The sequence below is a fragment of the Arctopsyche grandis genome, chromosome 11 (assembly GCF_051622035.1).
Source record: "Arctopsyche grandis isolate Sample6627 chromosome 11, ASM5162203v2, whole genome shotgun sequence".
Classification (NCBI taxonomy): Eukaryota; Metazoa; Arthropoda; class Insecta; order Trichoptera; family Hydropsychidae; genus Arctopsyche; species Arctopsyche grandis.
In genome coordinates, this window is record NC_135365.1 from 16,652,373 (window position 1) to 16,671,155 (window position 18,783).

The following is an 18,783-nucleotide window of genomic DNA, read 5'->3' on the forward strand; positions in this document are numbered from 1 at the left end:
ATATAATATAATATTGAAAATCGAAGTAGTCTCTGTTCGTTCTATTCAATTATTTGTACACGTGCCGATAATTTCCAGGAAAATCTTTTATATACGAGACTAAGATTTTACCAATAGCTGTGGTACACAATATCCATGTTGTGGGATCAAAACAACAACCTGTCATAATATTAATATGATGTTTTCCTTTAGATAATAAGATTTCTCTTAGATAATAATAAGCCTTTAAACAATAACATTAAAACAAAAATTTAAAGATTCAAGACTGCTTTTTCCCGGTTTAGATATTCATTGTTTCAAATTATTATACATTTTGGTATTTTGTAATTTAAATACTGAGTCAAGCCTTTCAATCATTCATATTTTTGTATGGTATATTGAATGAAACATTATATATATATATATGTATATATAATATATACATACATATATATATATATATATATATATATATATATATATATATATATATATATATATATATATATATATATATATATATGTAGAATTGATTTTTAAACGAGCCGAGATAGAGTGTGTGTGGTATGCCTGGGAAAGACCGGATGCGTGTTGTTATGGTCACTTGTTGGAGGACAAGCCCGAAGAGCGTGTACAATAAATAGTTCTGACTTAATCTGCGCGTTTCACTTGGAATCCTTCACATCCGGATCCTATATTTGGGGGCTTTGTCCGGGATGCCTGAAGACATTTCGAGTGACAGCCAGAAGCGGTCAGACGACGACGCGGAGTTTTGACAGTTGAGGTTAGGACGCGCGCGCGATGACGAGAATGCGGAAGCCCGTGACGTCGGTGACGTCACGTCAGCGAACACGCCACACGACGATGATGATATCCACGACGAGAAAGACGACGCCAGTGGCAACGACGACGAGGGAGATACCACAGTTCAATTTCCGAGATCTGGAGGTTGATTTCGGTCTGCCGAAATATAACGGCAGAAATAGCCCTATTGCAGTGTGGATTGAGCGCCTCGAAGAAAACGCGCAAATCCTCGGCTGGACGGAGACACAACAGTTGGTGTATGGGCGGATGCTGTGTGAAGGAACTGCCAAGAACTTCTTGGACTCGGAAACGGGCATAATCACGTGGGCGATATTAAAAGAACGATTGACCAGAGAGTTTGGCCATCAGTTGAATAGTGCGGACGTGCACAGAGAACTGAGGTTAGAGAAAAAGGGAAAAGCAGAAGACAGTTTAAGCTATATCTACCGGATGAAGGGGATTGCAGCCAAGTGTAGTTTTATTGAGGAAGAGGCGATTATCGCGTACATAATTGGTGGACTTGGGTTTGATAAGTACGAAAAATTGATTCTGAGCTGGGCTGGATCTATTAAGGAGCTGAAGACGCGAATTACGCAGTGCGAGAAAATTAGAGAGGACGACGAACCCAGGGTGACGGGGTCCGTGAGACACCGTGAAAACCGAGAAAGACTGAGTTCACGATGCTACAATTGTAGTGGACGTGGTCACTTAGCAGCCGACTGTAGGTTTAAGACGAGAGGAACTCGTTGTTTCAATTGTAACGAGTTTGGGCACATATCAGCTCAATGTAACAGCACCAAAACAAAGACTGTCTTGACAATACAAGAAGAAATAAGAGAACCAGTCAGTATTCCAATACAAGAAGAAATAAGAGAACCAGTCAGTATTCTAACACAAGAGGACGAGGCGAACATGGCTGATGGAGATGTAAACATGGCCGATGTAAGTGTGAACAGTGATGGTTTGCACAGAAAAAGACCTTTGCAGCAACGGGCTTCACGAGAGATGTCTGCTCAAAGAGAACTCATTGTTTCCAATAATGAAGAGGACGATGCGAACATGGCTGATGGAGATGTAAACATGGCTGATGTAAGTGTGAACAGTGATGGTTTGCACAGAAAAAGACCTTTGCAGCAACGGGCTTCACGAGAGATGTCTGCTCAAAGAGAACTCATTGTTTCCAATGATGAAGAGGACGATGCGAACATGGCTGATGGAGGTGTGAACCTGGCTGATGGAAGTATGGACGGTGATGGTTTGCAAAGAGGAAGACTTTGGGACTACGGAGACATACCGTCTTCAAATACAGATCAACCACCCGATGATCAATTTAGAAAAGGATCTAAGGATTATAGTCATTTGAAGAATTCTGAAGATGAGAATAAAGAAGAGGAGAAACATAAAGACAAAGAGAAAGATATGGCTAAATCACAAGAAGGATTAAGAGACCCAGTCAAAATTTCAACACCGAAGGACACTGTATTCACTTTCAAGCTCGGTCGTAGTCGGATTGATGTTAATTCAATGGAAAAGAAAATAGAACCATGGATTGAGAAAAGACTTACTGGATGTATCAGTGAGCTAGAACCAATATGTGTTGACTTCATTTATGGTAAATTACTAGCAGAATATCTGTGGGGTGACGGCAGATTCCTCGGACAGTCACAGAATCGCCGAGGGCATTGGATAGAATTTAAGTTGCACCGATGGAAGTGAAGTGTGCGTTTGTGAATTAGAGAATAAGTGAAATGCCTGGAGGGTTTTTAGTTAAGCCTTACTTGTAATTTGATGATTGAAAAGTGTAATGTTTTATTGCTTATTCTAGTATTTTTGGGAAGTGCTTTGTATATTGAATCATGTTTTAATTTGGTTACATGCTTAGAAGAATATAAGATAACTGTATTGAAATGTAATTCTAGTAATGTTTTAAAATGTGATTGTTTCCGATGTAAAGATTTAACCTGTCATTGTAAAGGTATTGATTTTAATGTTTTATTGCTAATTCTAGTAATGTTTTGAAATGTGATTGTTTCCGATGTAAAGATTTAACCTGTCATAGTAAAGGTATTGATTTTAATGTTTATTGCTAATTCTAGTAATGTTTTAAAATGTGATTGTTTCCGATGTAAAGATTTAACCTGTCATTGTAAAGGTATTGATTTTAATGTTTTATTGCTAATTCTAGTAATGTTTTGAAATGTGATTGTTTCCGATGTAAAGATTTAACTTTTGTCATTGTAAAGGTATTGATTTTAATGTTTTGTATTGCTTGTAATAACTTTAAATTGTAATTGTGATACCTTTCTGTTTTGTATTGCTTGACATAATTTTAAATTGTAATTGTGATGATTGTGATGTGTAACTTTATTGAAGATTGAATTGTGTTGAAATGTAAAAATTGATTTGTAGTGAAATGTGTAACGATTAATTTGTTATAATTGTAATTGTTATGTAAATTGTAAAATGATTGATGTATAAGTGTATTGAAATGTAGTTGTGATGATGATTGTAATTGTGATTTAAATTGTAATTGTGACAATTGAAAGCATGTTTAGAAGAATATAAGATGATTTTATGGAATGGAAGATTAAACATTGTTGAGGATGATAGAGGAAATGTTTTAAAAGAATGTAAGATGATACATTGTATAGAGTGGAAAATGAAATGTAAAAGAATGTGAGATGAAACATTGTTGAGGATGATAGAGGAAATGTTTTAAAAGAATGTAAGATGATACATTGTATAGAGTAGAAGATGAAATGTAAAAGAATGTGAGATGAAATGCTGTAAAAATATAAAAGACGAAGAATGTCATCCGAGGGCGAATGACAGTCAGGAATGACCGAATGTAGAATTGATTTTTAAACGAGCCGAGATAGAGTGTGTGTGGTATGCCTGGGAAAGACCGGATGCGTGTTGTTATGGTCACTTGTTGGAGAACAAGCCTGAAGATAACATGTCCAAATAAATAGTTCTGACTTAATCTGCGCGTTTCACTTGGAATCCTTCACATCCGGATCCTATATATATATATATATATATATATATATATATATATATATATATATATACATACTTATATGTATTATATACATATAAGTATGTATATTGAACAAAGTAGTAACTGGTTCAAATCCCACTGGTTTCTGCTGGTCAGACTTTGGTTTGCGACTCCAGGTCCATCGTTTCCTATCAGAGTTTGCCGATTTTTCTGATTTTCATTGAAACGGTTCCTGCAAAATTGGCACTCCCTCCCCTATTTCCCTCGAAAATCTTTAGTTATTAAAATATTTAGCATATCAAGGTTCACCAGTTTGTGTAAAAACTGTTACAAAAAAATTCTCCATAGATGTCTCTGTGGATGATTATTGTATACAAATTCGTATTGTATAAATGCTGTTTGGTCGTATTATAAAATGCTTGCAATGCACTTTGCAATGTTTGACCATAGATGTCATATATTATGTATAATGTAAAAATATATACTAATTATGTATTAATATATAATTTGGTGTGTATCTTGATCTGTATAGTACACTCGTCGCATTGGAGCGATCTGTAAGACGAGTGTACATGATTAATGAAATAAAAAAAATACATATATGGTGTCCAGTCAAAAGCTCTCGATACAAAAGCGCCCCGATATTACTGCGAGGTGTTATATCGTTATATGTATGTTGCGAAAAAACCGAATTTAATTCAAATTAATAGCGATGCTTTGTACATACATATATACATAATTTTGAAAATACGATTTTGTATTACGAAACAATAATTAGTTTGTCAATTTGTTTGCTTTTTGAAAACAAAATCTAGATATCACTCGCGGCATGACGTGAAATCGGAAATGAATATTGAGCTAATCGAGTTCAATTTAATTAATATTTTATTGGATGTTTGAAAATCGGAAATGAAACTTTTCCGTTAATTTTGTGCGAAATTCGGCGCGTTAAAATGCTTTTGTATTATACATATTATGGGTCTACGTGACGAGCCAGAATGTTAAATTACAGAAAACACAAATATCGGAAGGCAAAGATCGAAAATCGAAAGATCTTAAGTCGAAAGATAAAAAAAGGGTGCATGGTAAACGGTACATACTCACGTACATACTCACTTAATTTGCGCGAGCAGGGTACAACAGGAACAAGAGGAACAAGCATTTCCTCCCGTATTATGCGCGCGCACATTAATACGGGAGGAAAAGCCTGTTTCTCTTGTACCTGTTGTATTCTGCTCGCACAAATTAAGTGAGTATGTACCGTTTACCATGCACCCTTTGTTTTTTGATCTTTCGACTTAAGATCTTTCGATTTTCGATCTTTGCCTTCCGATATTTGCGTTTTCTGTAATTTAACATTCTGGCTCGTCACGGAGACCGACATATTATATGTATATGTATGTATGTATATTATATCATATTTTAATAACGTGCAGCGTTCAAAGTACCGCCCCTGGCTGTCGAAGTATGAAATTATTAAAAGCGTATTTGAAAACAATGTTCGGTTCGGAATTATTTGATTTGGCCACTCCCCAGATGCCGTATTGTATTATTCGGTAGGTATCGTATCGGAGAGACCCTCGCTCGGGAAGTGTACGTACAAGTCCCCAAAGGATGTCCGACTTTTGTCTAATTCCCTCTCATCTTTATTTCCCCCACTTCCACTTCCGTTCGTTTTCTTTTCGCAAGGACGAGGGAACAGCTTTTATTGTTGCTACACTTTCGACGTGTATAACGACAAGCCAGTCTACCGCAGTCGACCCCAAACAAAACAATAAACATTTTATACCCGCCCTTTATACGGAATACGATCGTCAAACGTGATTTATGTAAGGAAATTTCACGTCAAATTCCATCACAAAATTAATACAGTATACAGACGAATTGTGACCTTTGATCGAATTTACTGAGAGCGGTATTGATTAGATTTTTTTCAAATTTTTGTTACAAAACATGCTTACGTATAATTAAATTATAAACATATGTATATATGTAAATTAATACCGGTTTCTTTTTTATCAGAAATATATATAGTAAACATTTGAAATTAACCTTATTTTGCTCGTTCTAGAGAGCTCAAGACTTCTGTTGCTTTATTACTTTTAATCAGTACTTGTCTTTCGCTATCTTAAACAACTCATTAACCTGTTTGTTCAGTTATAAATACTTTTTACCTATGAAAATACATTTGGTTACATTGTTTAAAGTATGGAATTTTTAATTTATGATATCATTACTCTAAATATCTCAATGTACTTGTGACCTTCAAGTTCCTTTGAGTTTGCTCTATGATGTTTTCAGTATCTTCCTTTAATTTTTGATTTCAAAGGTAGACTAAATACCACTAGTTCTTTTGAGATTGGTCTATGATGTTTTCAGTATCTTCCTGTAATTCTTCATTTCAAAGGTCGTACAAATACCACGAGTTCCTTTGAGATAGTTCTATGATATTTGCAGTACCTTCCTGTAACTATCATTTGTTCTTTTGTGTTTGGTCTCTGACGTTTTAAGAATCTTCTTATAAGCTTTCATGTCAAAGGTAGAACAAATACCATTGATTCTTTTGGTTTCTTTATATTTTGGTCTATGCTACTTTAAGTATCTTCCTGTAACTCCTCATTTCAAAGGTCGAACAACTAACACTAGTTCTTTTATTTTTTTTATTTATTATTTTATTTTTATTTCATACCAGGAAGGCATTACAGGTAAACCCCAATGCGCCTTCCTGGCCAAATTACAAACAATACAGCATTTTTTATTATATACATAAGTCGCTAAATTACGAGACACTGACAAACTCGACAATTAACGAGACATCTATGAATTGTACATACATTTTTATTGTAATATTTACATTAATCATACTCAAATAGTGGTGACATAGTAGGTAGGAAGGATTTTTAGCCAATTTTTAATCGGGAATCGTTTCAACAATGAAATCAGAGAAAATTGGCAAACTCTGATAGGAAACGATCAACCAGGAGTCACAAATCCTGGTCTGACCAGCAGCATTACAGATATACTCAGAAAAATTCTTTTTCAATCGAGGTCAGCTCAAGGGATCGAACTCGGCGCCTCTCAGTGTTAAGCAGAAGCTTAACGACCGAGCCACGCTGCTGGCTTGGTCTATAATGTTTTTAGTGTGTTCTATTAACTTTTCCTCTCAAAGATTGCAAAAATACCACTTGCTCCTTTATGTTTGTTCTATGATGTTTTCAGTAACTTTCTATAACCCACAATTTCAAAGATCGAACAAATACCACTAGTTCTTTTAAGTTTGGTCTATGATTTTTTCAGTATATTCCTGTTTCTTCATTTCAAAGGTCGAACAAATATCATTCGTTCCCTTGAGTTTCCTCTATGATGTTTTCAGTATCTTCTATTAACTTTATGTTTAAAAAATCGAACAAGTATTTCGAAAGAATTGTTAATTCACATATCAATTCTTCGTAAATTTGCCAGCAGCATAGCTCGGTCGTTAAGCTTCTGTTTAGCGTCGAGAGGCGCCAGGTTCGATCCCATGAGTTGACCTCGATTGAAAAGAATTTTTCTCAGTATATCTGTAGTGCTGCTGGTCAGACCTGGATATTTGTGACTCCAGGTCGATCGTTTCCTGTCAGAGTTTGCCAATTTTCTCTGATTTCATTGTTGAAACGGTTCCCGGTAAAATTAGCTAAATATCCTTCCTACCTACTACATATGTCACCACTATTTGAGATTGATTAATGTACAATAAAATTTATTAGTAATGAGTTTTTCAGTGTCTCGTAATTCAGCGACTTGTATAAAAAAAATCTGCAATGTTTGTAATTGGCCAGGAAGGCGCATTGGGGTTACCTGTAAGGCCTTCCTGGTATATACATATGTACATATGTATATAAAAAAATAAATAAATATTTACGGATATATGGCAAGTGATAACATTTTATTTGTAATATTTGATTATGATTATGTTTTAATCTACATATGTAAGTTAAAATACGATATAATACGAAATAATACGAAAATAATACTTCTTATGATATTCTTTATTGGATAGCTATATGGTATTTGGGCTAAATGAATTACATAGTTTAATATTTAAAATTATAATAAAATGTAAGATGATTGGAGTGGGAGAGAACCTATCAATATCTTCATGAAGAATATCATTTGGATATGAAGAATATGATCCGAATGAAAAAAAATTTGGACGTGACCAACCCATGACTTTATATATGTATTTGAGGAATATAAGAAGGTGACAAAACAAAATTCGATAATTAAAACTATATACACGTTCACATATGCCGGTTATGAGAGCATTTTCGTTACAAATTGAACGCAAATGTAAGGAAACTTACACAAGACAAAAGTTCTACTTTCGGTTGTCTCATTTTGTTCGGAATTTATTACTTAAAATTACTATAATTATTATACGCATTAAATATCAAGCAAATAAATATGATTTAAAAGGTCAAAATACACAAAGACAAACACACACGCATTTTTTATGGATCATGAAAACGTGATCAGTGATCGATTCTGAGTTCGAATCTTTCTTTGAATTTTCGCATGATCACAAAACTTCATCTATTGTTACCACGTACATAGATAGAGTAAAACTCATATGTACGATATGTAGTTACATACATATATGAGCCTTTATAGTTATTTGAAAGTGGGGGAAGTCCAATTATCATTTCCAAAAACACCATTTCTGTTTGACTTAATTCACAAATTATTATCACTTCTTTTAATTCGATATGTCCAGAATTTTGAAACAACAGAATACACGTTTAATAGATCTTCAGTATTTCTAAATATTCTTAAGCGTTAAACATTATAATTGATGTTTTGCGAAATATTTCTCGAATTGAAGAAAAGCGGACTTTTGCCACTTTCAAATGTAGCGGATCATGTACGGATGACGTCATCTTTTTTTCGCTAATTTAAAGTGTTGTAAGGCTGGTGGTGTTCGATGGGTAATTTCATGGGAGCCCTAGTGTAAAAATCTATTCCGCATAATGAGACCGTATTTTTCCGACGACAGCACTGGGAAAAAACACACCGGAAAATTGTTTACGAACATCACTATTAGAGAAACAAAAACGTATAAACGTCTACGGCGGCGATCATAAAAAGGGCATAAACTGTCATATTGATTTATAAGTGTATGTATCGGAGTAGGGGGGGGGGTCCTGGTATTTGTTTGCAGCTTCTGGCGCCCCAACCTTCCCGGACTCCTACCCCCTGCCCTCTCCGCCATCGGAGACTTTTCCCTTTTTCCGATTTAATCTGGGCCTATAAAACTGTCACGGAAAATTTTATATACAGACCGTCGAACGACCTCCAAAATCGGTTTTTCGGTTCGGTTTCGGCACGCGGCACTAGTATCGCCCATTCAAATAGGAATTCTATTATGTTTGCACAACAAACAAGCCCCTCCGGTACCCGGGGAAAAAAACAGATACCGTATATAATAATGTAGAAATAAACAACAGACAAGCTTTAAATACTGAAAAAAATAAGCGATGCGTGGAAAAATATATACTTTCAGTTGACAGATCGACAATACTTGTCACTCGCTTCGTTCAAATACCTATTGAATTTCATGGAATCAAATCAAAATATTATTACGTTTTTGAAGCGGTTTTAAAGGGAGGGGCAATACTCGGAAATGATATTTGATTTGAAATTTTCAGGTTTCCCGAAAGGTCAATATGTCATAATTAACCATGTAATCTTCAATACGTCGAAATATAATGTCTACTGTTTGAAATGTAGTTCTCAAAGGATTTCAATACGTAATTCATGGTAATTGACGTGATATACTAAGCTAGTACATAATCTTTTTAGATTCTTATCATAGTTCTTGCGGTTTCTATGCTTCTTCGGCTGAAGAAGCACAGAAACCGTCAAACGTATTAGTAAATTCCAAAATGCCTTCAATTCGTCAATTCGTCAGGCATAATGATTTAATAATACGCATTTTGTAAATACGTTAATTCATAAATTTGTAAATACGTTAATTTATAAATTTGTAAATACGTTAATTCATAAATTTATAAATATAATACTCAATACTCCTAAATGTTTTATTATTAGTAATACCATTAATAATTTGGAAAGCAACTGCAAGAATTTAACGACTGTTTCACTGTTGTATACTTCAGGTAAAGATAAAATAAGGGCAATGAATAAAGACTCAACAACTTGTAAATGTATGTATGTACATAATTTTGACTTGTGGAATTTGATTTGACGTAAACGGTAAAACATGATATTTTGTATAAAAAAGGTCATTTTGGCCTCTTTAATATTTCATAAAAACGGCGACTTTGAAGTGTCGTTAATCAGTTAAAACTTTTCATAATCAACCCAAACAAACTTTAAACGATGAATATTAATTTTTTAAATAGTAAAAAAATCACAACTACAATTCTCAAATAAGAGATGTATGAAAAAAAGATTCTTTTTTGAAATTTTTGTTGAGATAAATCAGTTGGAGATACAGGACATTCGTTAAAATTAATGATTTTTTTATTCAACGTTCCCTTGATACGAAGAAGTTTTCCACTAGGTCTATTGATGAAAATCGAAATTTCATGTTTTTCACTCAGGCCTAATGTACATATGTATGTACAACCAGCACCGTGGAATAGTGGTGAGAATATATGCTTTTGATAACGGTGGTCACGGGTTCGAGTCCCACTGGTTGCTGCTGGCCAGACCTGGTTTGTAACTCCCGGTCGACCGTTTCCTACCAGAGTTTGTCAATTTATCTGATTTTCATTAAAATAGTTACAACAAATTGACAGCCTATACCCATTTTTCGTAAATTTTCGAGTGTTTCATTTCGAAATTAGCCGATTTATATATAAAAAAGCTTCGAAAATGTTAGTTTATCAAAAATTCATCCATAGATGTCTCTATGATGCTTTGTTAAAATTTTCTAAAAAATGTGTATCGATGTTTGTAATTGCCAGGAAGGCGCATTGGGTTTTACCTTGGTATATACATATATGTATGTACATATATGTATGTATATACATACATATATTTTTGACTAATACAATTTTATGAATATTTGCAGTACTTTATTCAAAAGTTTATTTATGTGTGTTTTTTTTATAGTTACGGGGTTTTTTGTACGTACATATGTACATATAAAATAATCAGATTCTTACTATGGTAGGAAAATAAACGTACAATGTGCTTCATTCAGGGCTTTTAGCGTCGATCAAAATGTACGAAATAATTCGGGGCAGGTGTACCTTTGCCGATTTAACGTCGTTAGTTTGGCGTATTGAACGTTTGTTCGAGAACAGACGCCTGTAACAACTCGTTAATGGATAATTAATTATATTCGTTGGAGTGTAACGGTTTTTGTTGAGCGTAAAATTACCATTTGACAAAATGTGAAAGGCTATTAAAAGCGGCGCTAACAGAAAATCGAATTAGTTCGCGTTTAATGGCGCAGACGATGAGAAGCTTCACAGAACCTACCAGATGCCTCCTGCCGTTCGCTCATTCACTTAAACGGAATCATCAATGACGAATTTCTGCGACAAATTCGACACAATCAGAATGACCACGCCTCTGAAACACTGTTCTATTCAGCAAATTCAGTATATCGGTGAATTTTTTCACGTTGTTATTGTATGTCATCAGTAGAATTTTTAATATCGAGTATAGTTTTTTTTAGTTTAACTCTTAGGCCCCATACGCACTTGCGATTTTTTGTCGCGCGATCACTTAGTCGCAAAAATGGTCGCAAAAACATACGGTTTTAAGTAAGACCACGCGCACATGCGACAAAATAATCATTGCCATTTTCTAAGGTTTCTTATCAAGCAAGAAAAAGATCGCGCGATCGAAGATCGCAAATGGGTATGGGTAAGTTGCAATGCTTAAAAATGCGTATGGGTAAGTTGCAAGCGCAGTGGAGGGGTTAATTGTATGTACATATGTACATTGTTATATGAATCAACTTCTACAGCAAAAATGATAGGTGAAATAATTCTCACAGACAAAATGATTATGCGACATTATCATAACATGACATAAAATGATTACATGACATAATGTTCATACACAAACCGTCATATACTGATCATATATGTACTATGTCTGTAGACTTTTTGTCTGTAGACTTTTTGTCTGTAGACTTTTTGTCTGTAGACTTTTTGTCTGTAGACTTTTTGTCTGTAGACTTTTTGTCTATAGACTTTTTGTCTGTAGACTTTTTGCCTGTAGACTTTTTGCCTGTAGACTTTTTGCCTGTAGACTTTTGGTCTATTATGACTTGCAATACGATACTGTTGAAAAAATGATTGAAAGAATTATGTATTTCAGCTAAAAAAAATTTTTGTATTGCGAATGGATACATATTTGATGAAATAATTTTAAAGACGTATGTATGTATATAAGCATTTTTTTCCGTAATTTCATATAAATATTTATATGTTGAGTATATTTATTTTGTTATGGAGCATTATGGCTTTACAGGTATGTATTTTTTAATGCATCAAAATTAAAAGAATAACAATATTTATATCTCTAACATAATATATGTAATACAAATTTATGTTTTTTTTCAAAATGAAATCTTCTAGATATAATATTGCTGCGTTGTAATATTGTTTATGTATAATTTAATACTTTTCTATGTCGTGTTTGTACTGTTACTATTATATCATATAAAATGTAAATACGGTATTTTCAGCTTGAAATAATACTCATAATATTACTGAAGAGTGAGTACACACTAGTATTTTTTTTATAAATATGAACGCTTTTTAAAGGAAAATAACAGATTTATAATATAAAAAGAACGAAAACATATATTTTTAAATATATCTTGGATGTTCGTGAATTTATGCTCGGGGTGGTTTTCATCCAACCCACTCCCTAATAAAAACAACATACGTACATAGGGGGTACATATTGCCGCGACGAGAATTAGTTTATTCAAATTCGCGGGTTGAGACAATGCCTCAGTCAGATGTACATATGTATACATATGTAAATGTTTATACACTCGTATGTTTGTCTGTTAAATGTAAGCGGAAAAAGCAGCCCCTTGTATATATAGGGATGGGAGGATGTGTGTGTGTGTGTACGAATAACAAACTTTACTCTAACCGGATTACGCGGGACGAAAAAGATGCACAAACATCCGACAGCTAAAGGGTTAGTGGCGCTCGCGAAAATAGGGGAAAACTCGGCTAATACGAGAGAAAGTGAACTATTTAGAAACGCAACTTTCATATTAATGTATGTTTTGAGGTGAACCTGTTAGTAATTTCAAGTCATTGGGAATGTATTTAAATAAAGTTTAAGCACATATGACTGTTTGGAATCAATGTTTATCTATAGGTGTGTGGAATAAATTGTTTTAATTGCTTAGTTTAAAATGTTATTAAAAATCATTGTATTCCTAAATATATTTTGGATTGTAGGCTACTACATATTATGAACTTTTTGTTGGAATATTCAAATCGTGTGAACCATTTTCAAAGTAGAAAATGCGCCGAAAATGAAACTTTTGCCTAGAAATCATGTGCATTGTGTTTGGCAATTTCAGCGGACAAATAAGCATTTATTTTTATAAATGTATATCAATTAATTTGATCGGAATGAAAAATATGGTTGACGAAATATTGGCCGAATGCACGCTTGGCCGATGGACATTTGGCCGAATGAAATTTTTAATTGTTAAAATTTATCAGAAATATCAAATTTGTATGATACGTCGAAGTGATTTCTGAATATTTTATCTACTTTTAGTGATTTTTCATTATATTTTAGTGATTCCATAAATATAAAATTTATGCTTTTTTTTATCACCATCCACTGATAAGAACCAAATAAAAAAAAATCAGCCAAATGTCCGTTTGGTCAAGCGTCCGTTCGGCCAAATGTCCTTTCGTCCAAAAGTCCGTAGGCCAAGTGTCCTTTCGGCCTAAAGTCTGCGAACGGGATTCACAATGGACCTAATAGAAATTTTGTATTCAGTTATTGAGTTCATACAAAATGGCAATTGAATTCTTGTTTATTGGTAAAATAATTTAAACTTTAATAGGTGAAAGTTTGAAATAAAAACATAAATTTTCTGCATTTTTTCCAAGATTAATCGTTTGGTTGGAGGCATCTTTTCTTTGCAACTGCATATAAATGTACATACATACATATGTATGTATGTATGCTTACTGTATATATCCGCTATGTTATTATTAATATTAAACCCCCAAATTTGGTAGTTTATCTCATGGAATTAAAACATGGACACTTAAAAAGAGAGAAAGAGACATGTTAAAATGGTATTTGGGAACTCTTTCCCAAATGTTCTCCTTCCAATATATTGTATATTTACAAAGCAAAAATAAAGCAACCTGTCTTCTTTTCTTGTCTCCGTCTCTTTTCTCGGCCGCAAGTTCCAAAATGCTACCTTTACATAGATGACTTTGAAATGTGGTGTTGGAAGCGGATGCTGCGCATTCCATGGACTGCGATACGCACAGACATCTCCATCCTGAAAGAGTTGGCAGTTTCAGAGAGGCTCTTCACAACGTGTAGAAAAGGATTCATTCCTTCTTTGGCCATATTTCCAGGAAGTACTTACATACATATGTGGAGAGTCTGATGAGATCGTCTCTAACACTGCTTTCAACTTGGCACTGGACCGTAAGAAATGGAGGCGGATCGTCCACCGGATTCCAGATGATATCAATGACTACGACGATCAGAATTTAGCAAACGAGGGTAAAGAAAATTAAATCACCTGGAACCGTAAATCGAGGTGCCCCATAAGAACTTTCAACCGTCCGAGCAACGCCGGATAATTCATAAAGCTAGTAGATATGTATTGAGGGCCTTGGCAGTAAGTAATGGTAAACAATATTAAATTGTTTTTTCATGTAAAAAAGGTTGTGAGACTTTTACTATAGAAATTCGTAAATTGTTACAAATTCTCTCAAAAGATGGCAGTGCTATCTCGGATTACTCATAGCGCTATTTATCTATACACATACGCGAATGTACGTACGTTAACATTTTTTGAAAAACTTATTTTCTTAATATCTCTTAAAGTGACAAATGTCGCTTAACATTATTTACCATTGAGAACTATAATTGAAATCGAAAAAGTGGTCTTATCCCTTCAAATTTATTCTATCGGATACATTTTCGTGATATCTGCGTGTGCTTTCACTAATTTTGTAGTTCAAACGGGAAAATATGAAAATCACACGGTCGCACCTCGTGCAAATTTATGTGCGAATTAGCGCCAGCGAGCGTTTCAATACAGCCTTCAGGTTCTTTAAGGGCGGTTAACCCTCCGGATTCGAAGAAACGTAGCGAACTGTGAGGACACGGCGCAACGGGGGGAAAAGGATAAACACGCGGGAAAGCGGGTGGGAAAATTTACATTGTTAATTGGAGCACGTAGTGTTTGCCACTGTTTCTGTGAAAGATGCGAAAATAGCGTGTCGCCGGTCCAAAGTTTAGATAACAAAGAATTTATAATATATTTACCTCGATAGATACCAGCCGAGATCGTAATCTCGCAGGCTGCGTACACAAGTCTATGATATATATGTATAATAGTACGAAATCCGGAATCGTTCGATGGGGCAGTGGTGTGAATTGAATTTATTATTAGTTGTATTATTTATTTGAGTGGGTATTATTGTTGTACGGATGGTTTTGTCGGAGCTGTATAGATATTATATCCGGTGTCTGTCTGTGGAGTCGCGTTCTCGGTACTTTGTCTCTCTTGATTACTTCGAGCCACTTGGGATTTGCTCTGGTTGTCGACCTCTGTTCAGTAGTCAACCGGTCTGCTTTAATTTCGCCCGAAGACGTGATCAATGTCGACGTGAAAATTATTAAAAATAAAATGACGATGATAATAATAATAATAGTGATGAGATTGAAAGAGTGAGATCGAATCGAGGGAAGAGGGAAGAAAAATTAATAAAGCGTTTCTTTCGATTGCGTCGGGTAATACTTTGAATAATACAGAAGGCGAATTCTTCGAAGAAATGTGTGTCGAACTTTTTCGATAATAAAATACTCGATAAATTTTTCGATTTATATGAAAGTAAACATTTTTTCAAGGCTTGCTATGAAACAACACTATAAATTATCAAGTGAGAAAAAAATGGAATTACATATTTCGCTCAGAGTTTGATTCAAATTGATGATAGTTGTTTGTTATACGCTTATTAAAAAAAAAAATACACCGACACACATAATAACAAAAATTTATTTTTGTTTTATTATATAAATATATACCAGGAAGGCCTAACAGGTAAACCCCAATGCGCCTTCCCGGCCAATTACAAACAATTCAGCATTTTTTATTACATAAGTGGCAGTTTGGCTTAGTGGTAGCGTATATATTTAGCACCACTAAGGTCAAAGGTTTGAGTCCTCGCCACTGCTGGTTAGATTTGGGGGTTTTGTGACTCCAAATCGATCGTTTCTGTATCAGAGTTTGCCAATTTTATCTGATCATTCTTGAAACGGTTCCTGAAAATTGGTATTAGATCTAATCCTGTTGTCACAAAATCTGCCTGTGTATAATTTGTAATAATTATACACAGTAATCTGAAATCTATAGATATCTCTATAGACATCTCTATAATTTCGTATTTATTATATGTATAAAAATTGTATACAAAAAAAAATCTATAAATAATCCATAGATGTCTCTATGATTATTATTACTGATTAATTGTTATATGCTATATATTCTGATTGTATATGTATGTATTACTGTATTTCTGATTTCTGATTGTTTATGTATTCTGTATTTCGTTAACGTACACCCGTCGCATTGGAGCAAATCTGCAATGGCGAGTGTATATTGATTTGTAACAATAAAAAATAAAAATAATTAAAATAAATTACGAGACACTGAAAACTTGAAACTAACGAGACATCTATGAATTCTAATTTGTATATTAATCATAATCAAATAGTGGTGACATAGTAGGTAGGCAGGTTTTTAGCCAATTTAATCGAGTAACCGTTTCAACAATGAAATTAGAAAAATTGGTAAACTTTGATAGGAAACGATCGACCTGGAGTCACAAATATTTAAGTCTGACCAGCAGCATTGCAGATGTACTCGGAAAAAATTATTTTCATTCGAGATCAACTCACGGGTCGAACCCGGTGCTAGGCAAAAGGCCAATCACCGAGCCATGCTGCTGGCTTTACACATACAGACACACACACACATTTTTTCTAGATCATGAAAACGTGATCAGTGATCGATTCTGGAGTTGAATTAGTCATAATTTCGAGTTCGAATTTTCACATGATCACAAAACTTCATCTATTGTTACTATGTATGTATGTACATATTATATATAAAGTAAACAATAGATGAAGTAAAACATTTAGGGGCGGCGTGTACCAAATTTAAGCTTTTGCCTCGGGCGAAACTTATTCTTTGCTACATAAATTCACTGATGGATTTGGGGGGAATCTAGTTAATTTTTACTTACCTCTTTTTACCTTGTTTTTCCTATAAAGCAATGTTCAACGGAAAATGTTGATATATTGTAATTATTTTAATAAAATAACATCAAATGTTATTTTATGATTATTTTTCAAATACTTAGGTAATAAAATTACCTGCTCTTGCGTTTGTGCATTTTCATTTAATAAAATTATTTGAATCATAATTTCCCGTTTGGTGTATTTTTAAAATTAAATTGATAACACATTAGATATTATTTCCGTCTGCAAAAATTAAAGTTAATACTTAGCAATCAGGCCTCGGTAATAGGTGTCACAAGTCATTTAATTTTCTACGTCCGATGACGCTTATTGGCGTTCTCAACTATTACCAATTTCATCAGCGACAAATTTTATAGTATTTTAATTAGCGATAACATTTTTAACCTGGGTTTTTAGATTGATGCCACAATAAATTCATTACACTTAAGACGTAAATTTTTTTTCAATAATCAATCAATGAACGAATTCTTTGCTTTAAACAAAACATTTTTCACCTCTTTTGTCTATAAATATTAAATATAAATTTAATATTTAATATATACATATGTATAGTATTTTTATCTTTACGTATTTAAAAGTAACGAGCACTAAATTAATACAATACTGCCTCGAAACAAAGTACAATAACTTTCGCCGTAATTCGGCCCCCTGCGAAAGACGACGTATATTTTTTTACACCTCCATTAACCCGTTGTGGGCCGGCTGGCCGTGTCTAGTTTAATTAAGTACAAAATAAACATCGTTTTTGCGCGAGCTAGGGTAATAATGACATTCACTACAAAAAAAGGCTGCAAATATTTTGTTGGCCAAGAGGGGGGGGGGGGCAACAAGAGGAGGAAAACGAGGGGGGGGTAGGGTTCGGGTCCGCAGTGGCGTGCGCCGCATAAAGCTGATTTATGATTATGACCCTTTTAATGATCCGAATAAGGTTAGCATAAATTCGGTGTTGCGGTCACGTTGCAAATATTTACGTTCAATTGGACACTTTAATGGATGTAAGCGCGCCGGATTCAAATTAAACGCCACTCCTTTTTTTGCGCTCTTTAGCCGACCCGCGCAGTGTTAACCGGAAATTCGCGTAATTGGAACGATTCGATGTTTATTGCGTGTACTCTGCATATGGGCCGCGTACTCGGTACAATTAAGGGAGAAGTCGTGTTTAAGGAGCAGTTGCAGTTATACATATTTTATATAATTCAAGGTCTCCATCTCCGTCTCCGTGGAGTCGGAGATGGAGTCGTGAATTTTGGCTGAAGTCGGTTTTGTTGAAAATTAAAATTACTCTCGCTCCGACGTCGATTTTGCGTTCATGTCGCATTTGATTTTAAGCGTCTTGGGTCATCTTCGGTTCGCAGACGATATAGTTTTAATAGCTCGCGATCCAGTTGACTTATTTCACAGACTAGCACAGCTGGACAGGGAAAGTAGGAAAGTAGGATTAAATTTACGTAGATAAGACTAAACTAATGTTTAATAGTTATTGC

The 18,783-nt window shown here is 34.3% G+C and overlaps 2 protein-coding genes across 5 annotated transcripts in view; both read left to right on the top strand.

Annotated features, from left to right (window-relative positions):
- LOC143919044 (uncharacterized) overlaps nt 1-18,783 on the top strand; it is a 99,650-nt gene that overhangs the window by 19,277 nt on the left and 61,590 nt on the right. The gene's annotated exons all lie outside the window — the stretch shown is intronic.
- Nucleotides 588-3,817, top strand: LOC143918694 (uncharacterized). Of its 4 annotated transcripts, XM_077440677.1 has the most exons (3): nt 588-2,758; nt 2,936-3,459; nt 3,560-3,817. In XM_077440677.1, the coding sequence occupies exon 1, from the start codon at nt 781-783 to the stop codon at nt 2,497-2,499; it is 1,719 nt and encodes a 572-aa protein (XP_077296803.1). In that variant the 5' UTR covers nt 588-780; the 3' UTR covers nt 2,500-2,758; nt 2,936-3,459; nt 3,560-3,817. The 4 variants fall into 4 exon arrangements, with proteins under 4 accessions (XP_077296803.1, XP_077296801.1, XP_077296800.1 ...); XM_077440675.1 differs by having other exon boundaries at nt 588-3,459; XM_077440674.1 differs by having other exon boundaries at nt 588-3,435; nt 3,530-3,765.